Source organism: Pithys albifrons, chromosome 5, assembly GCF_047495875.1.
Source record: "Pithys albifrons albifrons isolate INPA30051 chromosome 5, PitAlb_v1, whole genome shotgun sequence".
NCBI classification, from domain to species: Eukaryota; Metazoa; Chordata; class Aves; order Passeriformes; family Thamnophilidae; genus Pithys; species Pithys albifrons.
In genome coordinates, this window is record NC_092462.1 from 60,416,945 (window position 1) to 60,428,867 (window position 11,923).

Here is an 11,923-nt window from a genome sequence, read left to right on the forward strand (position 1 = left end):
ATGCTGGATATTTCTGCTGTCTCTACAAGAAGTAATTCAGTAGTGTCCACAGTGAATACATCAGGGAAAAAATACAAACAACAAAACAAACATAAAACAAGTGCCTATGCCATTTAAAATTCACATTAACAAAAAAATATAAAATCTTACCTTTATGAGAAGGTGGATTAGAACTAGAAAAGGGCTGAATCTCATTTCTTATCACCATTCTCCTGAAGTAACTCTACAAGTAAAGCCTTAATGCAAAGACATTTTTCTGCTATTCATCTGAACAAGCATTTGGGAATTTTTCACTGCAATACTTTAATGAGAGATCAGGCATTCATGACAGCCGAAAGAATTTTTTAATTGGAGCACTGAGCTCGGTGCATGGGGTAAACACCACTGCCTGTAAGGAAGCCCCTCCTGTTCTACCAATACTGTCTGATGTCTAATTCTGCCTTCCCATAGTTATGTGTGACTTGCCATCACCCTGAGTAGACTAATATCAGTCAGTAATTTACAATGACATCCTTTAGTTATTTTACTCTCTTTATCTTTCTATAAGAAAGCAATCCTTTATCTAATTGAATTTTGGAAGCTTTAAAGATCTGAAGCTTCTGAAGCTATAATGATCTTAGAAGACTAAGGTGGCAATCAGTAGCTGTTTCCCCCGGCCGCCAAACCAACTTGAGCATACCCTGAATCTACTGAATTTATGGTAGTAAATCCAGCAGCCAGCCTGCTCAAATAAAACCACAGCACAATGAAATGACTGTTATTGAGAATCTTTAGCTATGCTTGAGGAAGAGAAGTGATTAACTTCCATTAGAGCCAAAAGTAAATGCATAAATTCAGATTCTGAGGACAAGTTCTTCCTGATATTGGAAAAATCAGTATAAAACACATTTCAATCTAATATCCCTTTCTTTCATGTTATCTCTTTTTAAATTTTTTCTTTATATATAAAATATAACCTTCCTATTCTGTGAAAGATAAATCCTACAGAAGAAATAAAAACAGGTGGGTTTTTTTAATCTATCAAATCCCAGCTTTTATCTGGTGATCCTGTAGCATTATCAGATGCAAATATAAAGGGACCAAAATGTTAGGATCTGCTTAGATTTGGATGTGTTTACCACCAACTCTTGCAGAGTAACAATCATTTTTATTATGGCATCAGCATTTAACATCCTATATAGAAGAGGGTAATCATGTTTTGTTAGCAATAGCAATTATTTATACTTCTTTGAATTGTTTAAAAGTCAAGGCAAATTTTCTTTCAGGCTGGCCTAATATACTTTCAAAATAAAATTAAGGGAGAAGAGACATCACAAATTTCCTATGATTGTTTGAATTCACAAGGCCTCCTACTGACAAAGAAAAACACTCTGTGAACTCCTCTTGGCATCAAAATTTTCTGTCTCCTGTATAAGTGTTTTTTTCCTCTGTATTACCTCAATTAACAAGAGGGATTTCCACATCCTTTCAGAAACACTTTCCTAATGGTCATGCTCCACCACTGGCTTGGATCTCCTTGGGTTAATTGAAACCACTTACGTTTTTCTGAGAACAACTCTATGCTTGCCTACAGAGACAAAGCTCTGTAGGTCTGAAAACAAACTCTCCCTTTTCCAACTGCACCTGACATTGTGCTCAGTAAGCAGCAAGGGAATAGATTAACAACTGCTGACTGCCACGCATGAGCTGGGAGCCAAGAGGGCTGGACCTCTGCTCGACTGAAACTACACCTTGGCAGTCTTTGGCAGTAATGAATTTCAGGATACTTTAAACAAAATGTTGCCAACATAATGCAGCAAGTAAATGAAAGTAAAGACTGAAAGTAAAAACTACTGACTTAGATGAAGAAGGGAATCAGTAATACTAGAGCCGCAAATGATGGATATAATTATTAAGCTGTTAAATTCACTCATAGATAAACACTGTGGGAAGCAGCAGTGCTCACTTAATTCACTAGCATTTCAGAAATTTAGTTCCTAAATGCAAATGCACCCCTCTGCATGGATTGAAGTTTGCTATTACTTGCAATTTAGTCTTGTAAAGTTTTCTTTATTAGTTTAAAATGAATATACAGCAGTCATATGGCGTCTGTTGTTGTGTGACTGACTTACACTTAACACTTGTTTGACTTAACTCACGTTTGTTTATTTTTATTTGTGCTTCATGATATCAGTTTTCATTTGTACACTGGTCTGCCAAATTCAGTTGTCAATTTTGGTCAGCTTGTGAAATAATTGGACGCTGTTAAAGACTCAATGAAGAGAGAATCTGGTGCCTTTTTTCGGTATTTATTTAACAAAGATGAATTTAACCCCAGGTCAGAAGTAACTGAAGGTTGTTGTTAATTGATGAGTTTCTTCAACTTCCTTCACATAATTTTGCCTCCATGTAGAATAGTTAATAAGCAGATCTCGGTGCACTAAAACTATCACCATATTTTAAATTAGCCATCCTTCCAGAGAAGTGCCAGTAGGCTACAGGACATTATTCTGAGGTTTGGGGCACAGGCAGTGAGATATAGAAGAGCTGACAGTAGGGCCAGTGCCTGTGTGATAACTATTTCCTTGCTATGTAAAAGGGCTTCAGCACTGAGGGCTGGTGGCTTATTGTCTTTTGTAAATCCTGGACTCAGAATCAAAAAGGAAATCAAGGTATGAGTGTCTTGCCTGAAGCTTGTTTTTTTTTAGGCATTAAAATGCAGTACCTTTCTACTTTAATAAATAAACAGTTTTCCATATATTTGACTTTGTCAAATTAGCCATCCAGATTTGCCATTCAGTGTGTGGATCAAATTCTCTTTTGATGAATTTTCTGCCATGTTTGTTCTGTGGCAAAACCATGCCTGCAGTTGTAGATAATACCATTTTGGCCCAGCAAAGGGCATGACTGAGGTGAATTTTAAAATGTGCATGACAGAAAGAAAATACATTCTTGGAAATTGTATTATAAACAGGCTTTTGCAGCAATTTTTTTGTTGGCAATTTGGTGCTAATTTTAAGTACCTAAGAAATGGAACCCCTACTTTAACTTTGTGTACTTTCATTTCTGGATGAAATGTGAAGAAGGTGACTGTTCTGATCACCTGTTAGGACAACTCCCAGCAGGATTTTTGGGGTACAAAATGCACTATATGCTCAGGTAGGTGACAGGCATTCACAAAATATCAGTTCATGTGTAGTGGAAACAAGACAAAAGATATTCTGGCGGCATAGCAATAAAACTGCCTGATGTCTACACCAACCTCCATAGACTGAGGCTGTATTTTATGCACCTAAATACTTAAATCTTGGTTTACTGAGATTTTGAAATCATGTAAGCAGGAGAGGCAAGAGTTCCAGCTGGCTCAAGATAGACCATCTCAAAAATGCAAGCACCCATATCAACAAACACTTCAGAATTCTCTACAGAACTTTCTGCATGCTAAAGACAGGAAGAGCCAACATGTGTCCAGTTTGCCACAACCTTAGAGAGGAAGTACCAAAGCAGCAGAAAGCAGATCATCACTTCTGCAGCCTTTTCTCTCCCTGTCCTCCCCCATTTTTATAAATAGGAAGACAATGATGATATGTCCGATCAACAATGGGGCAGCTGAACAGAGATTGACACTGGAACTTATTTTGTTTGTCAAAGCTATCAAAACAGGCAATTTTGGAAGTAATGAATGGTGGAGAGTGTATAGGGTGGGTTCTAAGAGGTGCCGGAGAGTGAAACAGGCACACTGTTGAGAGGTTAACAAACAGTATCTTTATTACCAGAGACTACTAAGTGACTGGAGTTTTAAGGGGAAAACAGCATGAAGGAGAGAAAAGGAAGGAAAACCAAAAGCAATAAGCCCAAACATGTAAGCACCCTCACTCACCAAGGGGAATTGCTCATGCTAAGTTTTACCGACCCACACATTTAGATTCTTCGGAAAAAGCGGTAGAGACCAAGATGCGCTGGCTGGCTCACTGCAATAACAGGCATCCCCATTATTTAAAATACAAAGTTTTCTCGTGTGGCAAGCAAGCAACCAGAGCACCAGTCATCTGCCCTTAAAAACCAGGTGACTAGTGATGTCTGACTGGGCAGGTGTGGCCAGTACCGCCCAGTCCGAGGCCTCCAGCTCCACCTTCTTGTTATATAAGTCTTCTCTCTACGCATGTGCACAGGCACTGGAATTTCCCTGAGCATGCGCATAATCACCTGGGGTTCTCCAATAAATTTGGTCTGGGGGCAGCCTTCCTCTCCTTCCTCTTCACTTTCTCCTCCAAATGACCTCTAAATGCAACCAGCGAATCAGAGGAGACTAATTATCTTTAGTTTACAGGGAGTTCTGTCTTCATGGTTGAAGTTTCTCCTTTATCAATGCTTGTTACCAGTAGCACAGTAGGGAAAGCATAAACTTTGTCCAGATGGCCAGCCAAAAACAGACCAAAAAATGTCAACACTTCCCAATACAAGGGCTTAAACATTTTCAATACATTGTGACTAGTTTCACCAGTAAATGGCATTTTGTAAGCACCAACAAAAAACCATTGCAGCATCGTCTACAGGAGAATAGTCTTTCCAGGTGAAGAACATCTGGCATCTCCTAATGAATATCTCTGAGAAAGTCTGTGACAGAGCTGGGGCAGGAACACACAGTTCCTGCAAATCCTGTGCTTGGTCCCATTGGTCCATGGCTTCTCACATACTTTTAATCTTCCTCTCATACCTGTTTGGAGACATTGCTCAGCTGCAGTAGGAAGGTAGGTGTTGATGGTTTGGTGAGGTTTTTGGCTTTGGCCATGAGATTAGGCTGCTCAAGGCTCCTACAGATGAACCAATACCCTAACCTGTCACACAAAAATCAGTTTATAGTATGTTTATACATCAATCATGCACAATAAAACCATACCTATGTTGTTAACAGAAGGTGAGGTTAGTGTAGCCCTTTGGCTTGATGGTGTCTCCAGAGTAATTAGTGGTGATGAGTGGCTCATTACGTACTTCACAAAACCAGACTAATGCAGCTGCACAGTTTTGAGCATCCCTGCTAAATACTAAATACTCCAGATGGTCCTGCATATACTATGTGTTATTAGTTCAGGATTCCTGAGCAAGAGGGTCCCTCCCTTACTTGTCTTTTACATGGCTCTCGTTCTCTGATTCCCTTCCAACCTGACACACTGTTAAACATTATCTGATCAAGTCATCCTAGCCCCTATTCATAAGCCCTTGCCAGTGTGAACCTCAGATCTTCCACATTTAGTGGACCATTGCGAATAATTTCATAGCAACTCATGCCATCCAAAGATGCACAAGGCAGATCTGATGGCTGAAGTCAATCAAAAAGCATAAAAGGCAGCTGCGTATACACAGATTTAGAGATAGCCCTGATACACAGATCAGACTGTTTGTATTTCAAATAAATGTATCCCATTCCCCACATTTCTGTCCTGCACTCATTGCAGAATTACACTTTTCTTCTTTTTTGTGCCTGATTTTGTTTTTTACAGAAGTGTAACAGTCCAGACAGTGCCTTGCCTGTAGCTTTGTCCTTTTGTCCCATTTATATCAGACGGGAAAGAGCTTAAGAGGAATACTTGTCTATATCTTCTACAAATTTCTACTTTTCTCTGTTCTCGCAACCCTCTTTTATTCTTGTATTTCCAAAGCATACATAGCAAGTGCCTCACTTACATTTCTTCAGTAAAACCACCTGAAGAACCCAGGCTACAAAGGTACAACCTGCTCTATCCATTCTTTAGGGGATGTCTATGCCCAGCTCTGAATGTGTTTTTATATTTGCTTATTGTTTTGCTCTCATCTTCTTTTTCAGGTTAATATGCATTAGATGTGGTCCCATAATGAAATCTCATGATGTAACCCACTTCTTTATACACACAAAAGCTGGCAGAGAGGGAGGAGTGTAGATCAGGGCTGTGCAGCTGAACTCAGCTCTTAGACCTCTCAGCCACTAAATCTGTGGGACCTTGAATTTGTTTCTGCGCTTCATGCTTTTCACCATCTCACCATCATAAACACTGTCCTAAATGCAGAATCATAGAATCCTAAAATGGTTTGGCTTGGAAGGAACCATATATATCATCTAGCTCCTACCCTCCTGCCAGAGTCAAAGAACCATCCACTAGACCAGGTTGCTCAGAGCTTTGTCCAGCCTGGTCTTGAACAACTCCATGGATGGGATGTTCTCAGCCTCTCAGGGCAACCTCTCCTAGGGTCTCGCCAATCTCATCACAGAAAAATTCCTTCCTTATGTCTCATCTAACCCTGCTCTATTTCAGCTTAAGGCCATCACCCCTTACCCTACCATTACATGTCCTTTTACAAAGTCCCTCTCTGGCCCTCTTGTAGTCCCCTTTCAGGTACTGGAATCTCACTGGAGCCTTCTCTTCTCCCAGCTGAATGGTCTGTTTCAGCCTGTCTTCATAGGCGAGATGCTCCAGCCCTCAGCTTAGTGGCTTGCTCGACTGGTATTACTTACTACTCAAATAGTGACTTTGGGTTTTTTAAGTATTTCAATACATTTTGAAAGGTAACTGGAATGCTTTGTGGAATGGTTTTACTATCATTATCAAATTCTGCTAAACGAAATGGTAGTGCAACTTGTTGAAGGTGTTGCAGGATACGTCCCTCAATAGCTGATAAAAGCTCTTTCAGAGAAGCTCATGACCTGATAGATTTCTTATCATTGTTCACAAGGAGGGAAGGACTTGGCTAAAGTAACACCTAAATTACGCAAGCGCACCTTGTCACCCACCATAGCTGGTTTTTTTTTCCTGTGCTAAGAATGAGAACTGGCACTTTACCAAGGAGGTGTGCCAGAGGTAAGTGAGCATGGCATTGAAGTATCCTATTGTGTTGTAATAGTCTTACTGGAGACCTGAAGGTGTGTCTCTGCCTTTATAAAAACCGCGCTGCTTTTACAACGAGCTTGGGCTCTTTTGAAAGAGACGAGTTGCATCAGGATTGCGTTTGGATATCCTCAAGCCCTGTGCAAGGTATTTCCTTTAGTTATCTTACTTTGCACTGTTCTACTTGGAACAGAATATTACTGTCCCATTTTTATTCATTTGAATGTTTTTAGTTGCTGTATTTCCAACAGACCTGTAAATTCTAAATAAGGTTCTCTAAAGAAAGTTTTATGAAGATTTGTGTGTAATATAAGGCATGAAGCAAGTTGAATAAGAACTATGCAAAAGTAAACCTGTTCACTTATGCTGCTATGAATGCCTATGTATTCAACATTCTAAACTTATGTAACCAAAGATATTTGCAGATCAGTGAATGTAGAAATATATTCCTTATAGTGTGGCTGCACATGAATTTCTGCTTTCTAACATGAAAACTTGGCTACAGAAATTACTATGATGGAAACATCTGAAAAATACACTTAGGATTTAATAATCTAAATGCTAGACTTAAACTCTGCTCTGATCCTGAAAGCTGCTTGATGAAAAGAAACACCTACAGAAATAAATGTGCTCTGTGCAGATGCAGGGATCAGCTTGATAATAAATTGCTCACTAGCTACATTTCAAAACTGAAGCTGCATATTTATCCTTGAATTTGGTAGCTTTAGACACAGCTCAGTACACTGCAGGTATCTTCAAAAGGAAAAAGGTAGTTCTGTTTGTTTAACAGTCAAGGTGGCAAAGAATAGATCAATAGTTCCTTTTTGATGTCTGTAAAGACTACCATAACTTTTTTCCAACAGAAAATTGGAATACCAGCATAACCAATGAACTACAATGATTTTCAGGATGCCTACAAACTAGTTTTCCTCAATTTGAACCAAATGGTTTTAGTCCATTTTACAAAATGGGAGATTGTGGAAACAACTGCTTTATTGTTATAACTTGAGATATCTATCTGAGATTGATAAATCCCAGGTTCAAATTCCTTCACTGACTACAGAAGAGATTTTAATTAAGGTACCTCAGTTACTGGGCAGTAGCATGTCCTGGCAGTGACTCTTCTCTTCCCCATTGCATAGGTAATTAACTGGAAGTTACTCCACAGCTTTTTCCAAGGTCAATTCATAATGGTTCTAGAAACCAAGTATTATTCTCACAAAGGACAGATCACGTTGCCAATAACATCAGTTTAATAGGTATCAAAGACCAGTGCAATGCCATGTCTGAAAATATCCAGCATTAAGTGAAAATGTTTTTATGTCTTTGTTTGTTTTGAAGGTAGACAGCAAGCAACACAGAGACCATGAGAATCAAGAGTTTTGGACTCCTTTGCGTGTTGATGCTGGTGTCCCAGATGCTGCTAGCCAATTGTGAAAAACAGAAGGAAAGAAGAAAGGGAAGACAAGGCATAAAAGATGGTGGAAAAACCCAAAGTGAATCTAGCCAAGGAAACAAAAAAGGGTGGAAATCAAACGGAGGAAAATCATCTCCTAGAGGCAAGTTTGAAACCAAAGAAAAGGCTGAGTGCACCTGGGCAGTGACGGACATGAATGCTGCTACTGTGCACGTGGAGTGCCAACACGGGGACAGCAAGTTCTGGTGTGAATTTTCTGGAGACCCTTCCAGCTGTGCCCAGTATGCAGCAAACCAGAAATCCTATTGGAAGCAAGTCTCTCGATCCCTAAAGAAGCAGAAGCAGATCTGTCAAGATCCCAAAAGTGTATTGAAATCTAAAGTATGCAGGAAAGGCCCACAAAGTGCTCACCTCAGGTTGATCAACTCAAGCCTACTAACAGCAGTGGGTCCTGCCAAAGGAAACAAAATGCATCACACACAAGAAGTTGTTCAGACTCCAGCAGCTGCCTCTGAAAAAACAGTAGAACACAGTCCTCAAGACTGTGTTGAAGACGTAGATTACATTGACCAGAAAAAGGTGGCTGAGGAGTACTGTCCAGAAAGTTTGCTTTCTTTCTGCAACTTTTTTATTACAATGGTCCAAGACAAACGATGCTAAGGAGGTGTTTGTAAAGCTCTGCACCATGAAAGTCCAGCCTCATCCAGGATACTGCAAAGTACTCCAGATCTTATTCTCATGTTATATAGTGTATATAAGAAAAAAGGAATCTATTTTTCTGATTTTGTATATACACAACAGACTACACTACACATAACTGAAGATGTTATAACTTTTATTTGCCCACAGATTGCTAAATAGGAATTGCCAATGGATGTTACATATTCTGTGTAGAAGTGTGTAAGTCTCCTTTGCACTCTTTGAGCTGTGCTAGCCAAAGTGATGAATTCAGTGCTATGCACTTCTTGGTTATGTACAATGCTTTTGACCTAAAAATTATTAAGAAAAATAAACTTCAAAATGCATTAAAAATATTATATATCTCTGTGTTTAACTAGATTTCTCTGAAAGTGCTGAGCCTTTGTCAAAGAATGGTCTTTCACAGTACCTATGTAGTGAAGTGTTGCTTATTAAACAGTTTTAAAAATACTTCTTCAGCTTTGCAGGCTTCACCTTTTGATAGGGAACTACATTATCATTGGATTTTCATCATTAGAGTAATGAAGGGCAACAAGATTTTCAGATTTTTCAGTAAGTGTGCAAAGCTTCAGTTTTCCAATCACACCAAAGGATGTCAGAAAACTTTGAAAGCATTGATTCTGTATTTTCTCATATAGCATGAAGCACATACTAAATTTTTACCAGGTAAAGGCAGGTTCAGAGATAGGATGACTTATACAAGTTTGTGCATAAGCCCAGAACTGAACCCGTTACTCAAGCAGATTAAACACTTGTGCCCACTACTGCCTGTATGGTGTCTTAAAATTCCACATTTTGTTATTTTTATGTATGCACAACACTAATAAATGCTTTTCTATTCATTAAACTTCATCTCTATTGAAACAGACAAACAAACAAAAGCACCAAAAAAAGCTACCAAAACTCCACAAGAGTAGAGATTTTAGAAAATGTAAAGCTAAATGATGGCAACTAACCTTTGTTAATTTTTTGAAACCCCAGCAGAAAGAAGTGCAAAATGCAACTTACACTTTTCCTGTGGATCTGAGCACAGCAGTATGGTCTTCTGCTACAATGGTCCACTTGGAGAAATCCAGACTTTAAAAAAACCCCCAAACATTTTACTTGAGCATTTCTAGCAAATTAAACTAGCATTTTGATTTCTTGAGAAAATATAGCCTGTTCCCTTCTTAATTATCTCATTGCTTGAATCTTTTTAAGATGAAATATGGGATGCTGCTATTAGTCAGGCAAAGTGTCTGAGGACTCAGATGTATTTTTACCAAGTAAGAATGGCAAAAAAGAAGCAGGTTTCTCTTACTGAAGAGCTGTGGAACACTGGTTATTATCAGGCTGTTCAGGATAAATTCTATTGGGCTGCTGTCCACAAAGCAAAAATTCCAGTAAAAAGGGCATCAGCACTGGCTCCTGTGGAGGCTGGAAAAACCCATTCTGCTGCTAAGCAGGGTGGAAAACCAGCTATCAGCTCCTTATTATTAAGGTAGATACATAAACACTGGAAGGGGAGGTGAATTCCAGCAGCTAGACACTTTGCATGTTGGCCTACACCATCTCACATTAGGAGACGGTTGAGATAAGAAAGTCAAAAATGCAGAGGAGGGATTAGGAGTCTTATCTGGTGCCAGTAATCCTATACTGCAGTAATTAATTATTAATACCTACTCCAGTATACAAACACCTCTCTAATAGTTCCAGATTGCAACCAGTGCACTGGGCAGGCCTGGCTTAAGAGGCTCACTTGCTCCAGATGTTTTGGAAAATGTCCAATCCTATCTTCCCTTAGCTGCTGTTACCCTCAAGGGTGCTATGGTGAGGACTCTGGATCTGCCCCACCCTGAGTTGCCAGAAGGCACTGCTCTCTCTGTGGCTGCCAGCCATCCAGGCACACCGAGGCAGTAACACATCCCAGAGCAAATTCCAGCCTGGTATTCCAGAGGTGTGAGTTGCCACCTCCGTGTGCAGGACTGTCAGCACCTGGACCCACGTGCTGGAGTTGCACGTTCCACTCCAAGGATGCACTGCATTTCTTCTGCCTCATCTTCTTTCCTTTCAGGGCTGCCTTTTATCTTCATGTGTGGCTCTTTACAGGGGAAAACATGCTTGTTCTCAGCAGTGCATGGGTGCATTTCACTTGTGATGCAAACAGTTTTGCAAGGACAGTGTGGAACATCAGGAGAGAAAGGGGATCTCCGTGCAGCCTGTTTGCTCAGAAGGTAGGCTAATGTGAGAGTGAAGATCTCAAAATTGTCTCAGCCAAAGCATGGGATTTTTAAATTCCATGGGTATGTAGTTTGTATCATTTTTCAAAAGGGTACATTCCAGAACAGCAGGGTCTGAGGCAAATACATCTGGAGTCTAACTTTATTAACAGTCTTCTCCATAATTGCACTGACCACAAGTCTACAGCTAAGTGCATCTAAGGTCTCACTGCACTCACCAACCCTTGTGTTTCAGTCAACATCCACAAAGCAATCCCTTGACAACAATCACATATGAGTCACTTTATTTAGGTCATTTACATTCCCTGAATTTGGTATAATGTTGGTGCTTCTGGAGTCAAACTGCTTAGCATCAATAAAACTTTTCCTGGAATTGTTCATCTTCTGACCTGTGTTCATTAAGAAAAAGGTTCACAGCTGAGCTCTATTCTCTGACTCTGTTCCATGTGCACCAGTTGTCATTGTGTCAGAGCTTCATGTTTGAAGAACTTGGTGGTAGTGACTTTTCTAACACCATTTTTAGCAGGGCAAGCAGGACCACAGTAAAGGAAAACAGTCAAGGGTTTTAAATTCTGTCTGTGTAGCCCAATGCCAGTCCTACCATAGTGGAAACATAACAATCTCAGCTTTCTTGGTTTTAACCTGGGATATAAAAAATTCAGCCCAATTTTACACTTGGGGAAACAAGGTAGAGGAAGTTTGGATGACTTTGACAGTCATCAGAAGAAAATCAAGGGCTGAATCAGCAA

At 39.7% G+C, this 11,923-nt stretch overlaps 1 protein-coding gene across 2 annotated transcripts; it reads left to right on the forward strand.

Moving 5' to 3' along the window:
• Positions 1 to 6,878: 6,878 nt before the first annotated feature.
• On the forward strand, positions 6,879 to 9,305 carry FGFBP1 (fibroblast growth factor binding protein 1). Of its 2 annotated transcripts, none has more exons than XM_071555220.1 (2): positions 6,879 to 6,986; positions 8,181 to 9,305. In XM_071555220.1, exon 2 carries the CDS (start codon positions 8,206 to 8,208, stop codon positions 8,914 to 8,916), a length of 711 nt encoding a protein of 236 aa, XP_071411321.1. In that variant the 5' UTR covers positions 6,879 to 6,986; positions 8,181 to 8,205; the 3' UTR covers positions 8,917 to 9,305. The 2 variants fall into 2 exon arrangements, with proteins under 2 accessions (XP_071411321.1, XP_071411322.1); XM_071555221.1 differs by having other exon boundaries at positions 6,893 to 6,986; positions 8,185 to 9,305.
• The last annotated feature ends 2,618 nt before the right edge of the window (positions 9,306 to 11,923 follow it).